Source organism: Scatophagus argus, chromosome 17 (assembly GCF_020382885.2).
Source record: "Scatophagus argus isolate fScaArg1 chromosome 17, fScaArg1.pri, whole genome shotgun sequence".
In the NCBI taxonomy this organism is placed as follows: Eukaryota; Metazoa; Chordata; class Actinopteri; family Scatophagidae; genus Scatophagus; species Scatophagus argus.
In genome coordinates, this window is record NC_058509.1 from 12699912 (window position 1) to 12727509 (window position 27598).

Here is a 27598-nt window from a genome sequence, read left to right on the forward strand (position 1 = left end):
CCGCTAACCCGGCGTTTAACGAGGCTCTGTGGTCCTTTAACTTTAAGCACTTTGGTTTTTCAGCCGTGTCACTGTAAGCTCTGTGTGTCAAGGTATTACAACACTGGTTCATATCTGTATTTGTGCACCATAGATGTTGAAATCTGTGGCTCAGAAAAAAAGGATGCTTTGCACTTTAGTTTATTTCTCAGCGGTTTTTGGAGACTGACTGAAACAACAGCTTGGTGAACTTTTTATTCATTCAGGATAAATTTTACACTCTGTTGTATAATGTGCTTCGGTCAGGCATGTTGTGCTGTAATTTGGTTGACAACATGGTCTAAGAGGCAAGTGACCTTTTTGGATACACTCAACAGGAGATGTGATTAAAGTTAACAATGTCCTTCAGTTCGATTTTACATCAAATTGTCCTGAGTCCTTGAAAAACTCTCTTAATGGACTCTTCCTAACAAACAAAGATCTTAAAAAGCTCTGTTCCTGGTTCGTTTAAATGTTCACCAAATATTTAGACTAAAAGAGCATTCCACATCACCGACTAATAGCATTTAAAACCATTTGAGAACAGAGGTGAAATATGCAAATGAAGCAGAGTTTGTGCAATGTCAGCAAGGAATAAATTTGTTAGTTTGTTCAACACTCTTGTTAGTATACAAGCAGACAATCCAGTAAAAGTGTACTGACATGTTGGGATGTTCTACCTCCCTAGGATCCAGAAATTACATTGTTTGAATAACTGTTATGACACTGTGAATAATTGCACTCTTGCTGCTTTGAGTGCTAAAAAAAATAGCAGAAATGAACTCACAGTACAGGAAAACAGAAAATACAGGAAAGCTTTTGAACAAGATGTGAGTTCAAGAATCAAATCAAGGAAGACCGGGAACAAATTGTTTCATGGAAAACATCTCAACCACCACAGCATGTACACTATCAAGGGCCCTCATAATGAAGAATTTGTCTCACAAATCCCATTAGTGTATAATGAGGGAACAAGTGCTATTAGTAAGACATGACAAAGATGGTTATCTTCCAAGATGTTTTAGAAACCCCCGGGCAGACTGAAAGGTTCACCTCTGCCTTTAGGACCAAGAAGACTTCTTTTTGTGCTCACTGATGCAGTAGGAGGTGATATGACTCCTACACCATCAGTTTGTAATGGGATTTCTGCTGTGATTAAACAGAAATCCACTGGTTTCTCTCAAGGCTTCCTTTGACAGAACACAGCTCAGATCAGTGTGGTCAGGAGCCAGTTGCATTATGGGTGACGTGGCACAATGTGCAGCACACACATATCAATTCTCTCTCATTGCTAGAAGGTTAAAAAAATTAACTTTTTGCAAATTTCTCTATTGCTCCCCCTTTCTCTGTTCTGCCAACTCTACAACTTCCTGCTCGTGGCCTCAGGTCTCCCATCCTCCTGCTTCACTCCAAAATACGAAACTAAGACAAATGTGGCAGTGAATATTGTCACAAAAGCGGATCAGGAATCTGCTTGAGGGCATTGCTTTGGCACTTATGTTCTTAATATCAAAGGGGTTTAAATCAAGAGGGCTGAGATAATTATCACTCGGCGAGCATTGTCTTCCAATAATACATCAAAGGATGTGAGAACACAAAGCTCATTTAAGATTATAATTTATGAGTGTTGCATTGTGATCCTGAAGGAGGGGTTATTTTATTAGGTAATCTCTACTCTACTATACTAATTTCCAGAAGAGGCAAACATCATCAAGTGCAATTTAAAAATCCAATAAAAATCCTGATTGTTCAGGGCTCTGTGGATAAATTGACTCGGACCCTAAAATGTGGAACAGTGCTGTGAGCTCATCACGTTGAAAACAGAGCACAGATGACACGATGGTCTGAAAGTAATCAGTTAATACTTGTGGGGATGTTGTACCAATCATGAAATAATGAGTGTAAAAACTGATTTTCCCTCACGCAAAATTAACATGAATAATTTCTCTTTTGTATTCTTCTTTCCTTTCGTAATGTGGTCTGCACCGCTGCGAGCGCCTGAATGCAGCCGCCACTGCAAAATCCCATCACGACTCAGAAGTCCTGTCTCTTCGCTGAGCGTAGAGACGATGCTGCAGATTAGTCCCAGAGTGAGATGAGATTTTGACGGTTTGATTTATTTTCTTTGAGGCAGTGGCACTGAACACACTAGGGGGTTCCTTTCTCCCATATTACGCTCAAAATACTTTAGTTGGCACAGGCATGCAGAGGCATGCATCTGCAGGGTGATACATAGCATAAAGCTGTGCTGCACATGCCCCCCCCACCCCCCCCCCCCCCCCCCCCCCCCCCCCCCCCACACACACACACACACATACATTTTGATCCATGACTTGGGACACATTTCTTCCAATTTGCGACATCAAACAGACAGAGAAACAGGCAAGATCAACAGTTGAGAGAAACCCAAGAAACATTTTATGGTCGACTCCTCGGGGCCATCTTCCACAGCTTACATGGCTGAAGGTTTTACAGGCTACAGCTGATATTAGCCAGTGCTGGTCAGTGCATGTTTTTCTGCTCATCTTTGGTCCAGACTGAAATATCTCAGCACCTATTGGGTTTATTGCTTTATAAGTGTTAGAATGCTAACAAAGTGAACATAGTAAACATGGTACCTGCTAAAAATCAGCTTGTTAGTGCTGTCATTGTGCTCATGCTGATGTTAGAATTAGTTGTCAGGCTATGGGAAATCTAATGTAAAAGCTGCTTAGGTTTAACACATCCATTGATCTTACGTGAAAATGTCAACGATATTTTTTTATATTCTGCTAATTCATTTGTGCACAATTGAGAATGACCTCAGTAATTTGTATGCCTCTGCTCAGCCAGTTTTTCCTCTGTAAATATGGCCTGCTCATTAAACACGAGAATCTGTGGCCACATAGCGACGATCTTTGGTCTCTTGGCGCTTCAGGCATGTTTGCTCATGAACCGTGACTGCGAGGTGGGTTGCTGTGAGCTGTAGGGATGAGAGCTGCAGTGCACCGTGGCCAAGTAGAAAACCAGATGAGGTGCTATCACACTCTGATGAATGAAATGGAAAAAGCACAGACCTTGTGTGTTACCACACCGAAATTCAGAGAGTAAAAAAGATCCTTTCACCACTGTCATCATGCTTACTGCAGCAAGGCTCAGTGGTAATAGATTTTTGGCCACAACTGCAAGAAATACTCCAAACCTTGGGTGAAAGTGTGGTTCAGTACACCTCAGTTAGAATGAATGGACATAAACCTGCCTCACACAGAAAAAGAAGAAGAAAATACGACAGTCCAGGGCAACAGAGATACGAGCATTCACAGTCACAAGCTGGAGCCAAGTGACCTTGAAGCATTTTGAACACGCAGATGAAGATTTAAGAAGAAACACTTGTCACCTCTGTGGGTACAGCCACACACAGCATTGCTTTCACACCTGATTTCTGAACACATTTTTTTTGGATTTATCCAATGTGCTGTGAGATTGTCACTGTTAGGGAACATTCTCACATGTCTGAAATAGCCAGTCGCTGCCGTTCTCCTGAGCTTTCCCACGTCAACATGCTTCTCAGCATGCCTTGACAGCCGTTCAAGGCAAGCTTCTTCCGCTAACTTTTCTGCTTTATTGTTCCATGGAATCTATTGAAGAGAAGACTCAGAACAGGAGGGTTTATGACGACTATGAAGATTTCACCCACACTGAATCTTCATTATTTCACAGCCCCTCTATTTCTGCCTTCATATGTATGCACTTTCAGTATTTGCATAGAATATTTATTTTTTTATAATTCCTTTTGATGAATTTGGTGTTGATACTGTTGGCAGGGGACAATATTCATCAGGAGAATAACTAGATGGCTCCATACACGTCTAACTTCATCATCGTATGCACGAGGACAGTATATGTCTTCTCCTCTTGGCTGTACCATTAGGATTCAGCAGAGCCTGAAATTGCATATTATACAGTAGCTGTCTATAGAAAGGCTGAAAAACATTCACATAAAGAGGAGAACTCAGCCTTGTTAGTGCGATAACAACCTTAATTTGTCATAGGGTGTGAACGGCTGTCTATCTTGGAGACAAATTATGTCAGTTGATTCAGTCCTGTTCTACGCATCAGACGCTGTGTGATTTGAACTGAACCTTCAGAGTGAAAAAGCAGCCGTATGACACTGCCAAGCCCCAAGGGATCACAAAGACACCAAATGGAGTAAGACCTCCTTTGTTTTCCCTGCACACTCATTATACAAGATCTCTCAACCCTGAAACGTTGATAATAATAGTGTTGGAGAAGAAAATGGTGCTGAATCATCAACAGAAATGCTTGAAAACAAAGTTTGTCCTGGTGTGGCCGAAAAGGAACAACATTGTCTTTCCTTTCGGAGTCCATAATCTCATTAAATTGTTTAAAACGGTGTGAAAACTACTTTTTATCATCAAGGAAGTGCTGCAAATGGTCCATTTTACTCTATATTCTTTCATCTTTTTTTCTACTTTGCAAACAAAATGTTGCAGCTTGTTTCTCTGATTGCATTATGCTCAGGAAATAAAAGAGTAACACCAAAGAATCTTTTATCTCTGTATTCATGTGCTAAAAGGGTTTAAAAAAACAAACAAAAAAAAAAACACCAATCAATTTTGGCTTTTACAAAATGCATTTTTTTGTTTGTTTGTTTTTTTTTGTATCAGCTTTGAGATGATGCCAGTCTGAGTGGTGGGGGAGAAACATAAACCAAAATGAATGACAGGAAGGTAACAAAAAATAGCTGTCAGAGTACTTCACAGTGCAAAATCTATTATATACACAGTGTCAGCTCATATTTACATGGATATGAACATACACAAAATATACAGGATCTGTCTTCTCCAAAACCATATAATATGTCTTACAGTGTGCATCACATCAAGACAAACCACTGTGATAAAGATGAATGTGAATTACATACTAATATAAATAACACACTTTAAAATTACACATGAGAACGTGTAGCAGAAAGCCTACTGTGGCATAACAGCATGATCTCTCTATTGATTGTCACTTTCTGTTCCTTTCTCATACCTGGCCAGCAGCAAAAGTAAATTAAGGTAATTATTGTTATGCAACTAATGCTGACTAAACTGCAAGTTTATGGCTAGCAAAGAGCTGCATCCTTCAGATAATTTGACTAAAGTGGCTTCATATTTTAAATAGACCCACATAGTGTTGTTACCTTGCAGTAGTAAGAGTTGAATTCTCTTTGCAGAGAATTAAACTCCATCAAGTGAAACATTTGTGCGGTCCTATTGATCTGGTAATGTCGTATTGTTGCAGGGACTACTTGCAATAGCAAGTACGCACATAAATTTTATTACTTTTAAAAGTAATTCCAGTTGACAATGACAGGGAAAGCAAACAATTATCACACATACAATGACCAGACGAAACGAAAGCAGCACCCATGTAGACAGAAAATGTAGTGACTGAATAGAACAAACAAAATCATTTCAGAGAACCAAATTAGATTTAAAAAAGTAATTTAAAAAATTTGTTTTGCATGTTTCATTTATTTATTTTTTTTTGTTAGCCAATCCAATGAAAAGAGCAAACGTGTGTGTGTACCAAAGGCCTCTATTTCTCTGTGTCCTAAAGCTCTTTTGTGCTCCAAAAACTATTAAAAACATCACATCACAGACATATGATTGCATTCACTGACATGTCTCTTCATTGTGATGTAATTTCTTTTGAGTGTATTAATCCACAGCTGAAAGTAGTCTCCAATAAATGCACTAAATAAATGCATGTCCTTAAAACCACAGTTTCCAGCTGTTCCGGGAAAATTAATTCACCTTTTTAAAAAAGTGAAATGTATTTTTAGTGCATTGTTACCTTTATGTTTTCATATAATTTGTTAAGAATGATAAAACTATATAATAGTATCTTTAAAGATATGTGTCTGTGTCTTTTGCAAAGAATTTAGTTCTCTGAAACAGGAAGTGGTAATTTTCTGTAAAGATGTCAACAAATAAATCACAGCGGTCTGAGCCAGCTGGAGGCTTTATTAGCTATTGGCTCTGCGATGCAGGATAATAAATGTTTGGCTGAATTTAAAGGTCTGTTATCAGAGATGCAGTTTGCAGAGATGCAGCTTATTGAGCTTATAAGGAACTTTAATAGATAAATGAAACACACAGAATTCATCCAGCATGATGATTTTTAAAATGTTTGCTACTGACACAAAGCAAATTCAGTGTAGTCTTTTGTTCATGTTCTCATATAAATGCACTATGGCCATCATCACTCTTTACTTTCATCCTCCACAATCTCATGGAAAAGTAATATTAATGTATTTAGGACAAAGAGTAAATTATTCATGTTTGTCTGTTCAAGACTGTGAGCAAGATGAGAACATACCTTTAAGATAAAAATATGTTGACTATGCTGACAACATGGATGTATTCACTGATCATTTGATCTTTACTGAAGTTTGTAATTTACCTGGGATGCTCATCCATACAAAATGCTACAAAATTCACAATATGGAATGAGAACAGAATATCGTGACAAAAGATGAGTGTGAATAAATCAGATTCCACACCTCAGATAAACTGCTAGTTTGCCAGACTCACTGGCACGACAGCACATCTGACTTGTACACAGTGAAACAAGTATTTGTCCAACCTCAAAATAAAGTTCTTTATTCATTTTTTCCTTTTCCTTTTTTGGGTGTGCATTTAGTTTCTTTTTGCTTCTCAGCCCTGTGATGTTCAGCATCGGCACAAATACAGCAACTGCAAAACAACAAAGCAGTCAGGAGTGCAGCATCACAGGACACGTACTTAACACGTACATAGGGATCAGCAAGAATAACATATTAATAGAAAATAAAAATAATATCCTTTTAAAACATCTGAACTTTTCTTTTTTATGAAACATGGTGAACATACATTATGTACACAATTCCAGAGCTTCAAGCACAGAGGCTCTTTGGAAAATTGACCTCTTTCATGGCACATACGATCAGGTTTGTGAAGCATGTGTGTGTGTATATGTGTGTGTGTGTGTGTGTGTGTGTCTGGATACCCCTTCAAACCGAGACCAACACACAGTACCCTTTGGTATAGGTGAGGTTAGGAAGGACTGGTTCTTCTACTTCACCTTAAACATCATCTTTATGACACCATTAAAATCAGGATTCAGCTGTACCTCGTGTCACTCGGGACCCAGTATCACCTTCACCATCACGTTCAGCAGCTTCATCTCAAAACAGCAAACGCTGACACCCTCTTTGTCACCACAGTCGCAGTTATTTCTGTCTCTGCACCAGGCACGAGCCGTCATCACTGTGAGTGCGCTCACACAGTTTAGCAGCTTTAGGAAGTGACACATGTCAAAAAGCAGCTCTTTTCTCATGCCACAAGTTCTTGACATCAAAGTGCTCAAAAAGCAGCCGCAACAGCAATCAAAATAAAAAATGTTAGCTTTTCGAAGCTTATCTGTCTCTGTCCCAATGAGCTCTTTATTTCCAGACCCGTATTATCATTCTAGGCTGTACAAACCAGCCTCTGAGATTAAATCACTGAGATGTGGCGGGCAAACCGGATTCTCACTGTGCATCTCTGTTCCACTCTGTTCCTCTTCATCGGTTCTTCCCACTGCTAAACTCTCCATCTTCGGCGTGATTTGCTGGCTCACGCATACGTCTCTCCAGATTTTAGCGCCACGAGTTCAGAGTCCTCTGCATGGCGCCCATTCAAGTGTTCGCTGTTACAGTCGTGGTGGTACATGAAGGCGGGCACCTCTGTGATGGAGGTGGCTGTGTAAGACGTGGAGCGCATTGAGCAGTGGTCCTTTCGTCTCTGACCCCACTGGGTTTTATACTGCATCCACTGTCTCTTCAGAGCTGCCTGCACCTGGATGACAAACACACACACACACACACACACACACACACACACACACACACACACACACAAGGGTTTAAGAGATGGTTCATTGTGATGAGTCATGAGTCTTGGACATTGTTTCTGTAGGTAACGCTTATTGTTGAAATGACATCTAAGAGTGGAATATTTGCTGTCTGCACATGGACAAAAAAAAAACATTCTTGTGGTTTCATCCCTCTCATTTAAGTGTGTAACTGTTTACCTTTTGTCTTTGCATACTCCATCAGACAGTTTCTCAATATAAATGCAGTCATTTAGAGATATTTTTGTTTTTAATTTAGTTGTCAAAGCTACGCATCACAAACATTTCTGCAAATCAAAATGTGCTTCCAGTGCAATCCGAGTAAGGCAAAGCCCATGTAAACACCAGCTTGTGACAATATTAATCCAAGTGACGTTGACTTTCACTAATGCAAGCATGGCTGCTGCAGCATATGTGGATCACTCAAATTTCTGTCATATTAACACATGCCAGTTAGGAAATGTAAACACCAAACTCACATTTCTTGAAATGTCACCAAGTTGTGCATGTGGCTGATTATCACATTTTAAAAGGATGATGTAATATATACTGACCTATATTTAAAATTATTCCCTTTATCATGTACAGGTGCTCATAGGGTGAATCTGCAGCCTGTAGTGTGCAGATGTTCCTGGTGGATATATTTACAAAATTTTACACCACTGCCATCATGAGTATCCAAAAACTGGAACACATTGACTGAAATGCTGCTCTGTATCAATCAGTAGTTAACTAACTTCAAAATTCTAACAACAAACTCTAACTTTTCACCCTCTAGAAGATTAAATGCCTGGGAGAAGTCACTGTTCCAAAATGCAAGAAGCTCCTCATGGCTCCCTGCTGGGCATTCAATAACAAAAGGTCCTGCTTAGTGGCTACAGTGTTGCTTTGGGGTGGATGTGGAGCTTGTCATTCATAAAAATGCCCATCACAATTTCTTTTGCTTGAAACACTCCAAACTGTACTCTATTCAGCGTACTAAAGGAAGAAAACCAGCAAATATTCACAGTTGATATGTTGAATATGCTTTCCTTCATTTATTATTAAGTTTTTACCAAAAATGTTTTGTTTTCAATAGAATCCATTTCGCTTTATGAATGTATTGAATGACTGACTGAAAAAGATCTGGCGTGTGAACTGAGTTCCTAAAAACAGACCCCAGGGCTGCAATCCTCCTGTAGTGCAATGATAATCCTTTTATTCTGTAACACCCTGATACTACTGTAATTACTAACACACAATGGTCTAATTATATAAATTATGACATTAATTGCTCTAATGAGCCAAAGGAGCAGTCGGGGCCTACAGCCCATGTAGAACATCTTGCTTGATGTCACAAATGCAGCATGAAAGCTGATTGTCTCACTGACCTAACTTCACAATGGAGCCATTGAAGAAACAAGGCAGGTCTGTGCAGTTTGGCCTTGAAATTAAAAAAAAAAAAAAAATGGAATTGAGATCAGCTCCAGAGACCCGTGTCCTGAATTGGTTATTATACGGGTGAAGCAAACAAACCCTCTCAGTCCTTTGTGATCGCTTGTTTGTTAGTTGATCAGCCAGAAAGCGGGCTCCCTCTTTAAATATATGCTGTACACTTTGTTTACAGCTACTACAGCTACAGCTACAGCATTTATCATTTAAGAAGATTCTATTGTGTTCTGTTTGCTCATGTATGAGCCAATACTTGACCTATTTTCCAGGCTGAATGTATAAAACACAAACTCCACAAGAGTTTGTTGGTTCCCCTGTGCCAGACACTGCTCAGTCTATGCATCGTGTTGCTGTTTTACTCATGTGTAGAAAATACAACCTCAAGAGCACGTTAGTTTTAATTGTTGTCTGTAAATGCCCGATCTGTCTATGCTGTTCAACCTGACATTACTGTTTTTAGGGGTTCAGGCTTGACCTCTTGCTTCCAGTGAAGGGAAATCTTAATGCCTCAGCATACCAAGACATTCTGGACAATGCTGTGCTTCCAACTTTGTGGCAACAGTTTGTTGAAGGCCCTTTTCTATTCCAGCTTGACTGTGCCCCAGTGCACAAAGCAAAGTCTATAAAGACATGGTTGGATGAGTTTGGTGAGGAAAAACTTCACTGGCCCACACAGATCCCTGACCAAAACCCCATTCAGCACCTTTGGGATGAACTTGAACGGAGATTGTGAGCCAGGCCTTTTCATCCAACATTAGTACCTGACCTCACAAATACTTTAATCCACAGAGACTTCCACAAAAAATCTGGAAAGCCGTCTCAGAAGAGTGGAATCTTTTACAGCTGCAAAGCTGTCTGTGTATGTACAGTCAATCCCTGTTGGTGTCATGGTCAAATGTCCCAATACTTTTGTTTATCTGTTTATCTCTCTTTGTCTCTTGCTTTCTGGAGACCTTGAGTTGGAAAGTATATGTCGCACGTGAGTCCATAGAGCCAAAAGGTCTCTGCAACACCATTAACTTCAGATACGGGCTTTAATGGGAACCTTTGTCTGATTCAAGTGTTTGAACCAAGTTAAGGATGCTTACAGTCAGACAGCTGCATACAGACTTAGAAAGGCTGAATCAAGGACTTGAAAACAGAGTTCATTTCCAGCTGGTCTTGGAAACCACACAGTTATTTATAAACTGTGTCTTACTCTTCACCTGACATGAACCTTCAGATTTCTTTGCCACAGCACAGGACTAGTCTGAGATGAGACAAGCAGCACAGTGCTTTATAACCTGTAACAATTGGACTAATGACAGATGTAGCAGCTCTATGAAGTATTTTACTCAGGTATTGAATGCCTAAATCTAACTCTGAGTCTGTGCTTGGGTCACTTCTTGACATTCTATCAGATGTAAGATACCAGATATCTGACCTGGAAAAACAAAATATGAAAATGTTTTGCCTGATGGAGTCTGATGCCTCCTACTTAATGTCATATGCAACGAGTGCTTTTATTGCTCCATGACTGAACAGCTCCCAGAGTAACAAGGTTGACCTTTATAAAAGGGCAATTGCTCTATTAAATCTCCAGCATTATTTTGTCACACATGGCACCAAAAATTGAACATTTTAAAGATATGGTTTGTATCGTAATATTTTGGTCTTTTTTCTTTTTCTTTTTCTTTTTTTTTTGCTGGGAATTACAAGAGGATTAATAGCACTATCATGTCCGCCTGTCAGATATGAAGCTGAAACCTGGAAAAGTTAGCTTAGCTTAGCATGAAGAGTGAAAACGGGAGGAGAGCAACCCTGGATTTATCCAAAGTTAATTCCACCTACCTGCACTGCTAAAGCTTCCCAGTGAAAAAAACAAGGTAAAAATCTGTTGATGACTAGAGCTTTAGAACTGCTGGTAGAAATGACTACCTTAGCAGTTTCCCCTAATTCCAGCCTTATGCTAAGCTAGGCTAATGATCTCCTATCTTTAGTTTTATATTTATTTGATAGTGGTTATGGATGTAAACATGCTATTATGTGTTAATACAGGAACAGTGCTTACCTCTCCATTAAAGAAGCAGAAGATTGTTGCCACCAGCAATCCCTGAAAAAGCCAGAAATGTAAATGTAATTAGTTTTGTTTTGTTTTTTTTTTTCTGTTACAAAAGTAACAACAGAAAATGCAGGAATACAGAGAGTATGCTGTAGAGCAATGCAATCCCTATCCGCTAAGTGGATGAACTGACTACTTGCCTGGAAATTTCACTGCCTGTCTGCCTGTTGTTTAATTAAGTGCCTAACTGGTAGTTAAATAAAGTTAATGGAGTGCCTAACCGGTTCTTTAAAGTGTAAATCACCAAAGAATTATACCAATCCATCACAACAATCATGAGGCAGAACACAAAGTTTTAGTGGGTGGAAAATTTCAAGCAAGCCAAACATCTAAGTCTTGAGCGTGATGGGACCTGAGGTAACTAATAAATGTGAGTTGGGTTCAGGATCATTTTTGCAAGCTTTTTGCAAGTTTAGGACCAATACATAAATATTACCTTCAAGTATGACTTTGAGTGTTAGCGGTGCATTGATTACCGTGCTTACAGATTTGTCTTCCTGCATCAATGACCTTAACACGCAGGGGCGGTGAAGCGGCATTTTCTTTGCTTTTTAATTCACTGTGGAATTGCATTTGAACTGAGCTTCTTCTTGGTAATTTAATGGAAATTCAGATTAATGCTGAGCCTTGCTGTCAGCTCAGTGCCTACCTGGTAGTGCATGAGTATGTGCATGATGTACTCATAGACTTCCCCAGCTAGTCGGTTCTCGGGCCTCCAGGGGAAAATGACAAACTGTATTCCAAGCAGAGGCACAAGGATCAGGGTGGCTCTCACTGCCTTCATGTACATGTTAGACTCTGCCCGGTGTGTGTCTCTCAACTTGGTCACCAGCACTCTTATAATATTTAGTAAGAAAAAGAGGTTCACCTGCAAAAAAGTAAAAGAAAAAAATATGAAGATAAAAAAACTTAACAGCCATGTCTTAAGGACTCAAACTACCACCAAAATTACTAACCAATAATCAGATCAATTTCACTCTGAGATGCCTGCATTTCTCTTCTATTCTGCTGAAACAGAGGAATGACAGACTTACAAGAAGCGCTGCCACTATAGGACCATGGACTGCATAGAGCAGATGGGTTTCCACACTCATCCAACAGCTACAGAAGGAAAAACATATCAGTCAGTGTTGTCTGCTGCCCAAAATACACATGCACACACAGTCAAAAACATGCATGTGTATGGATTTGCACACTCTCTGCCACACACAGACAAGCACATAAACATCTCCTGTTTATTTGCAGAAGTTTCTGGAACATTACTCACTTGTCATCGAAATACTTTTTCCTTGCCACAGCGTGGATGGATGCAGGCACTAGAGGAAAGCCTTGGACAGGAAAAAGATGGCCGCCATATGAGGTCTTGAGTGAATTCAGCAATATTCATTTGTCATTTATGCAACAGTAAAAGTGTGGTTTGCTTGGTCGGTTGTTTTCTTGGTCTTAGATTTCCTCATCGAATTAATTATTACTTCACCAATATTACATAGGAGAGGCTGAAACAAAACAGATCAACTTTGACATCCTCATTTTTATAAATTTTCCTATTGTCATTTTATTGCTCCAATCTGGAAAACAACATAATTTCATTAATTTTATGCAGGAATCCTGTCTTATTTGACAAAAACCCACTTGAGTCTGGGCTCAGATTTTTATTTTATTTCCTGTCTGGATATAAACACACAAATCCATGTTACGCTCCATTTTCAGACACCAGAGAGGCCCTGCAGCATATTGGCCACAGATGTACCGAACTGGCCATCACACACACATGCTGCAAAAACAGGCCTCAAGGTTATCTTACCATTTGTAATGATGACCACTTATTTAATTCCATCGCCTGCTTGTTTGACAGACCTCACCCATTATTTCTGTTTTGAACAAAGTGAAAAACAGGACTGCACTGCGCACTAAGTGACAGCATGGCCAATAAACCTGTCAGGATGTCCAGGTTCACATACTTTATGATCATAAGGATGACAAGAGTAAATTGTGGCTTGCTCAGTTGCTTTTCAGTGAGATTTGATTGAGTCCAGTGAGGAAGTAAAAAATCTCTAGTCTCTCTAAAGCTGTACTAGAATATATAGACTAAATAGATTGCATAAGTGCACAAATGTAAATAACACAACAAATAGTGTTTTGATCAAACAGCCGGACTCACCCCAACCAAGGAGGTAGTACCAGTGCAGATGCTGCTCCTCTGCAAACACAGCCACCACAATGAGCGTGTGCAGGTAGATGCCTTCACAGAGCATCCAGAAATAATTGCAGCCCAGCATGTACATGTGAAAGAAGTGTAACACCTTACAGCCAACCTGCAGAGAGAGAGAGAGCCAAAATAAGAATACTTGTTGTTTGTCTAGTCTGTTTTTGACTCTCTACATAAAAAGATATCTATTAAGACAATTCAATTTAAACGCTTCTGACATCATCGCAGCAGGATACAAAAGAGATCTAAGAGGATGTTTCTGCATCCATGGCACAGACTCATTAGCTGGTATTATGTTTTGCAGACAGAGAGAATATTTATTAATTTACCCCCTCTGGGGTTGTGCTGAATGGAATTGATGATTTTTCTTTGCATTTGGAGTGCTCTTTGATTGCGTGTGTGATTGTGTTCCCATTTGCCCAAGGAAGTGAGGAAAAGCCATGTTCTACTGATGCATAATGGTACCTTAGATAGTACAGTGCAATTTTCTTCTTTTACACATTTAGGATTGTGTGACAACATGACTCATTATGTATTTTGTTCCTTCAGTTGAACTATTAGTGCAGTTTCTTAAGAGAGATTTGATGACATATTATTATGTAAATCTTTTCTTACAAAGCCTGCTCTATATAATTAACACTTATAGATGTGCCATAAGCTATAATTCTGCTAATGACTGCTACAGACCAGCTTCAATGAACTTGACTGTTCTGACATCTATTCAAAGTCTCCCAACTTCTCTCTTAAATGCAACTTTTCTTAATTTCACATTTTCTTATTTGGACATCTTTTTGGACTGGTGCTTAATTAACATTGTCCTCTGCCAATGACATCAGCTGTGTTGGCTGTTGCTTTGCTTGTCCCATCTCAGATAGTTTCCCCTGTGCTCAAATTTAGATTATGTGGCTAAATAAAAATTCTGATGGTTGCAAGGGGTGAAAACAAATCCATCTGGAAACTTACCAGTATTTTTTGCATTACAATGCTATAACACATCAATGTTTAGTCTAATCAAAAAAGGCACAAAATCATACAATATGTTCCCTATTGGGCTTGTGACACCATTGAACACATTTTGTTAAATAAGCTTCAACTTGATTGTCACTGTTGCGGAGGGTTTCAAATCAAACAGCTGATAAAGGTGTCCCACAAGGATCCACATTCGACCCCCAGGTATTGTTTGTCTGTGGTTATTGTTTGTATTATTTGTCTTCCAGTCTCTCTCACAAAAGAGGTCTTAAGCTACTATTAAGAACTTATTATAAAAATTAAATAAATAAATAAATAACAAAAAAAATACATAATATTCTATTTGGAGAACATATACAAAATAAGTCTTAGCATGAATATAAACTTTTTAATTCACATTCACTCACATTCACATTCCTGTGTAAAAGCATGTATGTGGACACATTATAATTCAAAGATGCTGCCATTGCTCTTATCTGCTGCCCTCAAAGGTCTTCTTAGCTCAAACCACACGGCAGCCAGTGTCTAAAGTCTAAATTTTTATCCATGTGTCTCTCCCTCAATCTCCTATGTTCCCCTTTCGGCATGAGGAATCTCCACTATAACAGACATGGACTCGAATCAGAATGCAGAGTTAGGTCACTCTCTTTTCACAACTGTTATGCCCTGAAGCTCACAGAGGTTTGTGTAAAGTTACCGACAATGTTCTGGTTTACAAATCAAACTGCTATAGATCATGTAGATGTTTCTCATGTTTTCAGCCTCCTCCCTGGTTTGACATAAGCTTTGGGGATTCACTCCCCCACACTGCTGGCAGGCCAAGCTAGACTCTGTATCACCACACCAGACAGAATACAAAGAGGTTGTTTTCTCTGTGAGAGTAAATCTCTACCACAGTCCACCATTCCTAAATCACCAGTGCAGAAAACAGGCTCATAAGTCTCACTTTGGCAGCGGTAAATTTCAGAATGTTTCCCAACAGACACGCGTGAATCCCAACCAATGATGCTTGTGATTCTTTTTCTGCCTCCTCTTGAAAAGCAGGACCACGATGACCAGTTTTGTTTTGACATGTTGCATCGAGTTAGCACTATTTGACAGTTCAACGTCGGAAAGTAACAGATTCAACGCAAACCTTTTTGACAAATGGCAAAGAGGAGAGGCTTGAAAGTGAGCCACTGCACAAAAATACATATATTTCCTCACATTGATGATGAGTGCTGTCATTTCTGGCTGCTTCTTGGATTTGTTCAGTGATGGGATGTGAATAAAGACAGCAGGCAGGGTGAGCCAGACAGATTTGGTAAATGCATGAAAAGGAGCAGCAGCAGGAACCCAAACCCAAACCCAGCTGAGGCCTCAGCTGTCTCCTGGAAGTTTTAGTACTTTCCAGCTGAAAGCAGACTAGGGCTAATGCGATTGTATGCATTGTGGGCCAGTTTCTACAATCCTATCGACTGTTTTTATACTTTATCATCTGATGTTTTTGTTAATTTAGTTTTTGCATGTTAACATATTGGAGAGGTAGGGAAGGGTTTTTAGTAAGTTGGTATTTTCTCACAGTTTTCTATTAATTTAAACTTCTGGGGAATAAATGCATTTATTTTCATTGAGTTCAGCAAAAGTAAAGTTATGGTTCATGTGAACTAGAATTGGAAAATCTCTGCAATAACCACTTTTAAGGAGCAGCAAGTACTAAGTGAACAGGCTTTCATTACAATTATTTCCAGAACGGAGTTGTTATTGACGAGTACCTCGTAAATTTGTGTTTAGACCTGACAGTGAAGCATTCCTACGAAATAGATTTATCATCTCTACCAAAGCAGACCTTTAGAACTGACCGAAGAATTTGAAAGGGAGAAAAACACTGCTAACATGTGACAAGAAGTGGCATAATAAGATGAAATACTAATTAAGATATACTTAAAAGACTGTTGTATAAAATTTTAAATATTTAAAATGCAGAGGAATTTGGTTTGAATTTTTCTTCCTCCCATTGCCTTTTTAAATTAATTTCTTCCTTGCATTTTTTTGTTTTAGCATAAATTATAGAAACATTTGTATCTCATTTCATGACAGTGAGAGTAATCCTCCATATCACACTGTATCACGCTTATAAAATGACTGTTAATGCTGGCATCTGACTCTTGGGATGGTAATGCTGGTCAACCTGTCGATCCACTGCTGTGGTCTAAACTAGAAGTATCTTATATTCTCCTATTGTAAAATTTGGTAAAGGGCAGTTTTGTCCCCGTTGTAACAGACTTTTTTCAAAAAAAAATTGATTCCAGTGTTATTTGTTCTTATTTCTTCAGTACTTTGACTAATGATCAAATACCTTCCAAATGAATGACATTCTATCAGCCTCAGCTCTATGTTCTGTTTTGTGCTAATTAGCAACTGTTAGCATGCTAACATGCTAAACTGATATGGTGAACCATATAGTCATACCTGCTTAACTTCAGCATATTAGCATAAATATTGTGAGCACTTTTGCACGCTAATGCTAGCATTTAGCTAGTCTCACAGAGCTGCTATCACAACTGTAGCCCTTGGTCTAGTTTCTCTTAAAAAACAGACATGCTATGTTAGATTCCATCCCCATTACAGATGTATCACAGTGTGAGCAGTATGCACATGTTTGACAGGGGGTGTACTCACTGGGTTTCTGCCCACCAGATCAGGATTATTGACCACTACTATGAGGTAGACAATGGTGAGGGCTGAATTGAGCACATAGGAGCAGAAGAGATTCTTGTGGAGGGTAATCCTTTGGCAGCTCAGACTCCTGTGTGAAGAGAGATGCCATGATTGATTTTGTAATATGCTGACATACCAGGATATGATGTGATAATTAACCAAAAATATCTTCTACAAGTTGGGGATGAAATCTCTTCTGACACACACACACATAAAAAAGGAGAAAGACAAAAACTATAACCGCTGAAGTTAACAGGACAGGCAGGTTAATAGTTTAATGAGGTTGTCAGATGTTGCAGCAGTATGCAAAATATCAGCTAACTGGAATCTTTCACCAGAGATCATCTTTTGTGGTTGGTAAAACAAAAATAAATCCCTGGGATCAACGAGCTATATTGCCTCTTAATGCTCTGTACTGTACAGGCTAAAAACCCTTTTAGATAATGCATAACGGATCCCAAGGGTGCTTCTTCATTACTTTGCCTGGCCACTCAGAATTAATAGCGCAATGAAATGCTTGGCAAAGTGAAAGTAGCTATTAGAATCAAAATGGTCACAATTCATTCATCTTGAGTGGCTTTATTGTTGGTAATGATTTAATAATGTTTTAATTTCAGGGCAGCAATCAAATATATTGCAGCTCACAGTGCTAAAACCTGAAGGAAACCTTGCACCAAATATAATTGGCAGAATATAGCCTCCTATAAATATTTTCTCTACAGTTTAAAAAGTTATATCCTTTTACTTCTCATGGTCAAATTTGCTTTTGATTAGTCATAAAAAAAACCCCAGAGACCAATGAAAAATGGAAGGAGCGCTAAATTTCCTCAATCCAGGACAAAACAGCATACATAACTGCACATTTTCACTGTCTCAGGCAGATGCCACGGTTATCTCAAGCAGAAAAAAAAACTCCAGCTCCGGACAAAAAAGGAAATGAAGGAGCTGCTGAATGCTTATACAAGGGGTTTTTAATCTTAAAAGCAATGTCAAAACAAAGGTTAAAATCCTTATGGCAACAGCATTCATACTGTCACACATCCTAACATTTTCAGGTCGGCCGTTCAACCACCTCTATTTTTCCATGGCAAGCTGGAGTATTTTTATCTGGGAATCCTGACAGTGTTGATGTAGAGTTGTAAATAACAGAGTAGCGCAGCTGTACGCCATCACATTCCACTGTAAGCTTCACATCTGGATCTTATGATACAGCATTAAACCTCCAATAATTCAAGTGTTTTGGCTATAAATATGGTAAGTCGTGGTAAAAGAATAAAGAAAAAAACAAAGATTTGCTATGCCAACAACTTTGTTACTTTGCTGAGATCTTAATTTGTTAGGACTTTGATCTTAATGAATTGTGAATGTGAAATTCTGTGTATCTGACTTAAGAGTTTGACTCTCACTGGGTCATGGGGTTTCACGATAACGCACCTGCTATAAACACGGCCACTAGATTTATGAGTGTGTATAAAACTTTGCAGCAAACTGAGGGTCTCTTACAAGATCTGTTCTGGATAACAGCTGCGTTTAGGAGGTCAACACCCTTCAACACATCAAATTTTACAACTGCAGCACTCAAGAACAACAGGGCCAACAAAGCAGGCCTTTCCAAATATTGTTACAGAACATAAAGTTGTTTTTTCTCCTAGAGTCCAAATTCAGGTTTCTTCACAGATGTAAACCTTAGTGTGCCATTAAAAATAATGTTAGTTAAGTTCCAACATAAAGACATCATTAAATTTGAAAACATGCAAAATTCTACAGCTGCAACAAACTTATTCTCAGACTTAATCATTTCCAGGTTTCACATACATTTCATATATTTATGTAATATAAATTATTACACCTCCCTTACCCTTATTCACTTTGTTATTTTGAACTCCTGTGTAACTGAATTTCAACAGCAGCATCTCAATTAATTGCACACTTTTTTCCTCTGGGATTAAGTAGTATGTTGGGATGAGCAACCTCAATCAGCAACGTACTCAGGTGCACACGTTTCTCATTAGAGCAGAGCACCAATGCATTCGGTGGACTGTGTGGCTTTGGGCCAAATGTTTAAAACTTTACATTTTACTCAGAGTGAAAATAAAACCAAAGTACTTCCCATAATGAGTAATACAAAGATTGGAGGAGATAGTGAACACCATCTGTGTGCCTGTCAGATATAATACACTACTGATAGTGACAAGGTGATTGAGCCTTTAAGGGCAAAACTACTGCCCATTAATCATCCCAGAATTATGACAAACTCAATCAGCCATTTGCACCATGTTAACTATTCGCTGATAGTAATGTGTAAAACCAGGAACTGTAGCTAAATTCTCATAGTCTTATACAGAAGGTAAGAACAATAACATAACAATAACTACCTGAAGTAGAAGAAGATGGCCAGAGAGATAAGCAGGGAGGCGATAGATAAAGCATGGCCCACAATTGCCATGTAAAAGAGGATGTATGCTGACTGTAAAAAAACAAAGGAGAAGAAAAACACAGACAAGCAGGACTTAGTAATATAAAATAACACGAGTATTATTACTACTTGGAAAGATCAGAGTCAGAGAAACAGAGTCAGAGAAACAAACAAACATGGACACACAGAAACAAAGTGTCACATGTTATACCTTATGGAAAATAAGCATTCTGTGCCCCTAAAGCCCCAAAGTTGCACTGGGACCTGCATCTTTATGATAATGCATTCTGTATACAAAAGTCATCATGTGACACTAAACAAAGTGACATAAATTTTACATTTTGCCCAACATTCAGCAGAGAATAAAAAACCTTACTTGAGCTTTAACAACATATATGTAGTTTATTCCTATTTATTCATCAGTTAAAATTCTTGAAATGATATGCCCGGTGAGTTTTGCAACAGCGGTGACATAGCGCCCACACAAGTCATCAGATTTTCCAGTTCCAGTTTAAGTTTCAGTTATTATGAAATGAAAAATGGGTTCCCATTTTGTCACACCATTCATTATGGATCCATTACGCTCCACTCATGACGTTCCACTCAATCGTGAAACTGCTTTTCACAAAACTTTGATTAGTACAGCCGGTCAAAGTTAAAAGAGTGCAGTAAAAACTGATCAAAATACAACATTTGTTGGGATTGTTGATCAGTTTCCTGTTTTTCCTTGGGTTTTCCCTTTTCCCTGTGTCTTTGTTTTGCCTCTGTCTGTTCTCCCTGTGTGGCTGAGTGGAGCTGGGTGGGGCTGACCTACTTTCCTTCAGCAAACTCACCTACGCAGCTGCCTCGCATTCCACCCAATCAACTTCACCTGAAGATCTCAGTATTTAAGCAAAGGCTCGTTCTATCAGACTCCCCCAGACTGTTGCAGTTTCATCTGGGGTATATGTTTCAGGCCAGCCTTGCTTATCATGGTGTTCTCTACTTCGTAGAGAACCTCGTTCCTAACATTATTCTCCTTTGTGCCCAAGTTCTGCATAAATGAATGAATGAATAAATCATGATGATGTTCTTCTAAAGGATAAAACTTCACTTCTCACTTGAACATGATATAATGACTCAAAAGCTAAAGTTGGCATCATCTGAGGCTTATCATAATCGTCTGAAGTTTGTTTAGACTTATCTTTCATTGGGATCGCACTGTTGGGACTGTTCTCAGACGTTTCCTGAAGCTTGACGGCCGAGTCAGCAAAGATCATGTTTCTGTGGTAACAGATGGAATGAATGATTTGTGTTTCTGATTGATCAGCAGACTGAGTTTTTCTCCCAGGTTTGCCTGGACAGCTGTTCCAGCTTGCGGTTGTTTGCTGAAGTTTTGTGTACATGTTATCCTTATTTGCAGTCTCTGTTCTAGATAAGGGCACACTAAGGTTGTTTTCATTTTTTATTTATTTTAGTTCCATGGAAATTTGCTGGATGAAAAAGAAAAACATGCATTCACGGTCTTCATAAGGTAGAGGGTGACCAATCATCAGGAGTAAATATGGAAAAGTTTGCAAAAGGAAATTTAAGCAAAAAATTACAAAGTGCAAAAATGTCTTAAAAGGCACTTGTGGTTTGGACTGAAAATATTGGTTTTGTGCAAGATTTGGCATGAAGGGAAATTCAGTACCATCTAGTCTCACTGTTGCCAACTTGTAGAGTAATAGTTATGTGTTGCATAAAGATATGAACAAAAACACTTCAGTCGTCCAACGTCCTAAGGATGACAGACTTCTTGCATCACAGCTGAAAGGGGCAAAATACTATAAAGTATGAAACAAAACGTTGAGAGAGGTAAAATTTATTCTTGCAAGAGTGCTTCAGTTGCTTTTGATGCTGATGTAACTTATTCAGTAGGTCTTTTCAATAAAAGAGGCAACTACAGGACAATGATGAGCCAGTGACCAAACTCATCTCAGTCTCTAATATTACAAGAATGGTGTGACGATTTTCTGTAATCACATACCATCAGTCACTACTATACAAAGGCATACTATTGATAAAGTTGTATCACTAAGCTGTGAACAAGTGTATAAATGATTTGCAGGCCTTGTGAGTAGATGCAATTGTAGGTGCAAAGAGATGACTTCCATGTGGGAAATGTTGTGAGCAGCTTGGTACAGCAGCCCAGTGCTGTGGGTGATAAGAGGGGTGTTAATATGTGATGGTGTCAACATGAGGCTATTTGTAGACAGACTCCTCTGCCCAAGGCCTGTGTTTTACACTGACTCCATAACCTGAGAGACAGAGGGAGTGGGATAGTTTCATGGGTTTGTTCCAACAAATGCAAATCTATTTGAACAATGACAGCTGCTTTACATGGCTCTGCTGTCTATGAGATAAGAAGTGAACTCTACCTGGAAAATAAACAAATGGAAATTGCTTTGCTTTTGGACTGTCAGCTGATTCAGGTGCATTTACATGTTGCTTATATTTCTGTGGAATTCAGTATAGGGGAGTAATGTGTTTCGGAACCAAAGTGATAATAATGGTATCTGGTGAACTATTTCTTTTACATCAGAACTACTTATTTCCAGTTTCCACATTTGCTCATCTCTGCAACTCTCCAAGAAGATTAGACTAGAAGATTCCATGCATCAAAAAAGGAAAGATTATGCTGACTCATCATATTGTGGTCACAATGCAATAGGTTAAACACAGCAGACTACTTTATCTTCAGTGAATCACCTTCAGCTTTGCCTTAGTGTTTTCATTGCAGAGTGTGTAGTTGGACCAAGTCCTGTTGGTGTCCGGGTGGCGAAACCACTGCCCATCCTCCCCACAGTACTTTGTGGCCTTTTCTGAAAGTAACAATCAAGTAATAAATACTCTTTCTCCATCATTTTCATTAAATTCCTACAGTTGTGTCCATGCATTTAATTTCTGTTAGCCTTGGTGAATAATTCATCTTTGAAGCTATTCATATTTCATAGTTCTTGAAAAACAGGCAGCAAACTTTTAAAAGAGCAACACTCTTAAAGTCTTACTGCTCACCTGTGGGGTCGAAGTCGACAAAATAATTGGGGCAGTTTTGAGAGGTGTAAGTTCCTGCTGGAGTGTCATCCCAGCACAACCAGCCATCCCAGTTACGACTGCAGTATAGACCTGCGACACCAACAACACAACAGACACAGTTTACATCTGCAGAGCAGGAAGAACAGAAAGTCACACTGAGACTCAGTATACACTGTCTCTACCTGTTTTGTTGTAAGGTAGATCTCGATTCATTTTCTCAAAGCATTTGTACTGGCTGTCAAGGATTTTCTTCCTCACAATTTCCTGCTCCTCTGGGTTAACCATAGGACTGACTGTGGCCTCATCACCTGGCTCCACCTCAGTGTCCCCCGACAGCTGGGTGGCTGCCTTCATTTTATTGAGGTAAACATCACATCACAACACACACACACACACACACGTACAAAGAAAAAGCCATGATCAATGGAATCTGGAGAAACTTTTACTTTGTGTGTAAAAATCAGTTTGTCCTGTATCTCTTTCCTTGACCTTGTACATGCTGCAGTCTCCCTTGATGACAGACAATATTATATATGCATCTTTGCTGCAGACAGCACAATACTTCACTGCCTGATCTTTGATTAATGTTCTGTCAAAAGATAAACGATTTTACTCAACAACAGTGGAGTGATTTTTCCACTCTGGCTTTCTGTATGGGTTTTAAAACCTCACCCCGGGCCCCAGTGGAAATCCTCCATGCCTCTATGTGAAGCTTATCCCTGTGATGTCTGTGCTACTGTTTGTTAGTGTATATGGTTTGAGGTTTTGTGGAAGCTACGCACATTTGCTTATTTATTATTTATTTACTTATTCATATTTCACTGCTGTCTTGAAACCTTGTTCCTAGGAGTTTTTACCATATGTATGATGTGCAGATGTTGCATAAACATCACCTTCAACTTCTCTTTCGCGTTGACAGCACAGAGTGTGTAGTTGGTCCAAGTCTTGCTGGTCTCTGGATGGTGAAACCACTGCCCGTCTTTTCTACAGTACTTGGTTGCCTTTTCTGATGACAACAAATAAGTGCTAAATACACAGTGAGAAACACATTCTCCACACAATTCCCATTCCTTTATCAATTTCTGCAACTACATTTGGTAAATAACTCATCCCTGTAGCAATGACTACGTTATAGTCTGAGTAGAAGATCAGAAGAGGTTAACTTGATAACGGGAAGCCTTTAGAGAGATCTCATTGGTCACCTGTTGGGTCGAAGTTTGAAAAATAATCAGGGCAGTTCTGGGAGGCGTAGGTTCCTGCTGGAGTGTCTTCCCAGCATAGCCAGCCATCCCAGTTGTGACTGCAGTACAGACCTGCAACGCCAACACAGCCACAAAAACATGATTACAAATGTTTACAGATCTATTGTTCATGTGTTTGTCAAACATGGAACCTCAAATCTGAGGTTTGAAAAGTATTTGCTGGCAGGGTTGCACAGTGGGTTTCAGTGGGCTGTATCAATACCTGATTTGTTAAAAGGTGCATCTCGATTTATTTTCATGAGGCACTTGTATTCATTCTCAAGCATTTTGAGTTTCTGTGGAAAAAAAATTTCTACATATTAACAAACATTACAGACACAAAGTGAGGATTAATCAAAGAGTGGCACAACTCCTGACTATTATCCACACTGATTAACAATAATCTGTAGCAGCCAGAGCTCCATAAATATTTGGAGAGATTTAACTTCAATAGCTCCTCAGAAAAAGCTCCTTTCTACTCAAAACAAAAAACAGCCATAGGTGCCATTTCGGTATTTAGGTGTTTTAAACTCATAACCAATCAAGCAACTGCCTCAGAATTTCCAAAGTCCCTGATTCGTATTTTGTGCTGATGAGATCTGTATGAAGTTGTTACCACAATAATAACAAAATAGGAACCTGTTCACAAAACACATGGACTTTTCTCCACCTGATAATCACTTCTATATAAGTTACATGTAATTATAAAATAATATCCCTCAAGTTACAAGTTCTCAAAATGACAAAGAAAATACCATCTCTTGGTGTAGGCATGTACAAGATATATACAAGTTTGGTACCACTTAAGTCACCTTAAGTGCTTGTAAGTAGTAACAAATTGTTTTTAATGGTCCAAATCCACTTACAAATGCTTTTTGGACCAGTTTCAAGCCATAAATGAGCATGTGCGCTGAGCTGCAATGGTCTCTGCAGTGGCTGACGACTATTTTTCCCTTTACACCGCCAGGCTGCTAATAAATGTGCTACCAGAACTTGTTAAAATAACTATACCTTCAGCCTGAACTGCAGCACATTTGTATCCTAAATCCTCCTTGTAATCAAAAAGCATCTGTGTAGTTTTGTGTAATTTTTAATAAAATATTTGACCTGTATGTTTACTGTATTGTAAGGTCCTTTCACTTAGAATTCTTCAAGGAGCCACATGTCCTAAACTTGCACTGACACCCTGCACTCCTGGTAAGCCTAGAAACTGTGAGCAAAACTGTGCAATTACCCTCAGCCTCTTCTCATGGCTGGTTGCACAGAGTGTGTAGTTGGTCCAAATCCTGTTGGTCTCTGGATGATGAAACCACTGACCATCCTCTCCACAGTACTTAGTTGCCTTTTCTAAAAAGAACCATTATGTGATCAAGTCTAATTTCTTTAAATGCAGTAAGCAGAGGATTAAAGATAAATTCATCGTGAGAAGGTTAACAAGATACCAGCAGAGTCTCACTGCTCACCTGTGGGGTCAAAGTCGATAAAATATTCAGGGCAGTTTTGGGAGGTGTAAGTTCCTGCTGGAGTATCATCCCAACACAGCCAGCCATCCCAGTTACGACTGCAGTACACACCTGTAAACAAATAAAATAAAGAAGTGTTTACAGGCCATGTGTTCATAAGTTTATCCAACATGAAAACTTTTCATGTAGAAACCACATTAATATAAAATAAAATATAGACTAGAATTGCATCAAGGTTTTCAGTAGCCAGTAGCAGTACCTGATTTGTTGTAAGGTGGGTCTTCCTTCATTTTCTCTGAGCATTTCTCTTTATTCTCGAGCATAATCTCCATAGCGCTGCCTTTTTCTGTGCTAATCCCTGTGGCCTCTGTGGTTGGCTCTGCTGCTGCATCCCTTAAGAAATGGATGGTTTCCTTCTGAAAAATAAAAATAGTATAGATCACAGTGCAGATCACAGGGGTAAGCTTCACTCTTCTATTACTTGTAGTGCAAAAGTCAGTGAGCAAATACCTCTGATCTGTGCTTTAAAGCTGGTTGACAAGTGGACCCAGTTTGGACCCAGTTGCCCAATTCATCGCAATATTTAGTTACTTTTTCTGTAAAGGAAAGAAAACATCCATAAGTGACGATCCTGAAAGTTTCATATGCCATATTATGTACAGATACATTATTACTTCTGTTTGTGCAAAAGCCCTGAGAGGTGAGGAAGGAAAAAAGTTTTTTCTGAGTCTGACCTCAAATGTTTTCTCTCCTTATATAAAGGGTGAAAAAAGGTTTTGTAAAAATGGTCTTTCTAAATCTTCAAGTCTTTGTTAAATTGGTAAAGGCTAACAGCAGATTATCTTAAATTAGATTATTATTATCTGAAGTCATAAACACAAAATTAAATCAGGGCTTTTGTATGTTTGTCACCCTTGTCTTCTCTGTTATTTGGCTCTCTCTTTGTTTTTCAGCAGTTGTAACCTGGCATCATCCAAACACATAAATCAGATGCTGAATGTTGACATTACTGAACAACTGCGGTTAATTTAACTTGGCACACATCATCAAATGTTATGTCAAATACAAAATTCCCTCTCTGGAGTAATTTTCTGGCAAATTCTCAAATGTCAGGCTTAAAACCACATGTACTGTAGAGCCACATTGGGGCTAAAAATGAGATCACATTGTTCCTGACAGCAAAAACCATAGCCCGACTGCCCGGTTTTCTCCGACAGCTCATCAACTGTTCAGCAACCACTTCCAACTGTATGTCTCCCCCAAAGCCTCATATCAGCACCATCAGCTTTCAAATAAGGAGCCTTGAGGGGACTTTTAACGTCACAGGCATTTTGGGAAGATCCTTTATGAGCCCTCTCTTAGAAAAACACCTTCTCTCTCTTCTGATTCATATTCTCTCTCCCCATCCATCTCTCTGACTCCGACTTTTTTGTCTTTCTTGTAAATCCTCTTTTCTTTGCTTCTCTTTTTCCTCTCTATATACCCTACATTCTTCTCTCTGCCCTCTCCCTCACCTCCACTCTCTACATCTCCTAAATCAGACATGACATGACTCTGGATCTCATCTACTAGACATTATTGTGCCTTGCATTCTTCACAATTTAAAAAAATGCTCACATTGTAGTGACTACTTATCCTTCAATCCAAACTATAAGTGCACTTACAAAATCAATTTCCACACTCAATTTCAAAACAAATGTCTGTTTTCATTCAGTCTGACAGAAAAAAAAACAAATGATGCATTTATCTTGTATCTACTATATTAAGCTCTTATTGTAGCTATTATTTACACTCACTGTTGTGAATCTATTTTTTAAGAAGCTTAAGAGTCTGCAGCCCCATTAGCAGCTCTGTCAGATCACAGTACTTTGACCTAAATGCTCATGGTAGATTGCTGAAGGATAATGCCTACATACTGATGTTGTTATTAGTTTGGAGAGATTTGGCTCCACACCAAAGTTTTAAACAAATTAAAATTTTGCCTATGGTATTCTAGTAATCCTGGTAGGATTCATCCTCTGGGCACCAAGAATATGTTTACCAAATATCATGACAGTCGTCAAATAGTGT

General features: G+C 39.0%; 1 protein-coding gene across 6 annotated transcripts in view; it reads right to left on the reverse strand.

Moving 5' to 3' along the window:
- Nucleotides 1–6644: 6644 nt before the first annotated feature.
- The window catches only part of calcr (calcitonin receptor), a 51379-nt gene continuing 30425 nt past the window's right edge, over nucleotides 6645–27598 (reverse strand). For 3 of the 6 annotated variants that reach the window (XM_046418201.1, XM_046418203.1, XM_046418204.1), the window contains 18 exons: nucleotides 26039–26124; nucleotides 25788–25944; nucleotides 25529–25639; nucleotides 25300–25412; nucleotides 24289–24361; nucleotides 24027–24137; nucleotides 23718–23830; nucleotides 23007–23172; nucleotides 22804–22914; nucleotides 22498–22610; nucleotides 19727–19818; nucleotides 17313–17439; nucleotides 13635–13788; nucleotides 12741–12801; nucleotides 12508–12574; nucleotides 12123–12341; nucleotides 11423–11464; nucleotides 6645–7886 (listed from right to left, as the gene is read on the reverse strand). In XM_046418201.1, coding sequence (XP_046274157.1) covers nucleotides 7665–7886; nucleotides 11423–11464; nucleotides 12123–12341; nucleotides 12508–12574; nucleotides 12741–12801; nucleotides 13635–13788; nucleotides 17313–17439; nucleotides 19727–19818; nucleotides 22498–22610; nucleotides 22804–22914; nucleotides 23007–23172; nucleotides 23718–23830; nucleotides 24027–24137; nucleotides 24289–24361; nucleotides 25300–25412; nucleotides 25529–25639; nucleotides 25788–25944; nucleotides 26039–26124 — 2138 coding nt within the window. In that variant the 3' untranslated portion in view covers nucleotides 6645–7664. Of the gene's footprint in view, nucleotides 7887–11422; nucleotides 11465–12122; nucleotides 12342–12429; nucleotides 12575–12740; nucleotides 12802–13634; nucleotides 13789–17312; nucleotides 17440–19726; nucleotides 19819–22497; nucleotides 22611–22803; nucleotides 22915–23006; nucleotides 23173–23717; nucleotides 23831–24026; nucleotides 24138–24288; nucleotides 24362–25299; nucleotides 25413–25528; nucleotides 25640–25787; nucleotides 25945–26038; nucleotides 26125–27598 lie in introns of those variants that run through there. The other 3 variants (XR_006845933.1, XM_046418202.1, XM_046418205.1) reach the window with 3 other exon arrangements.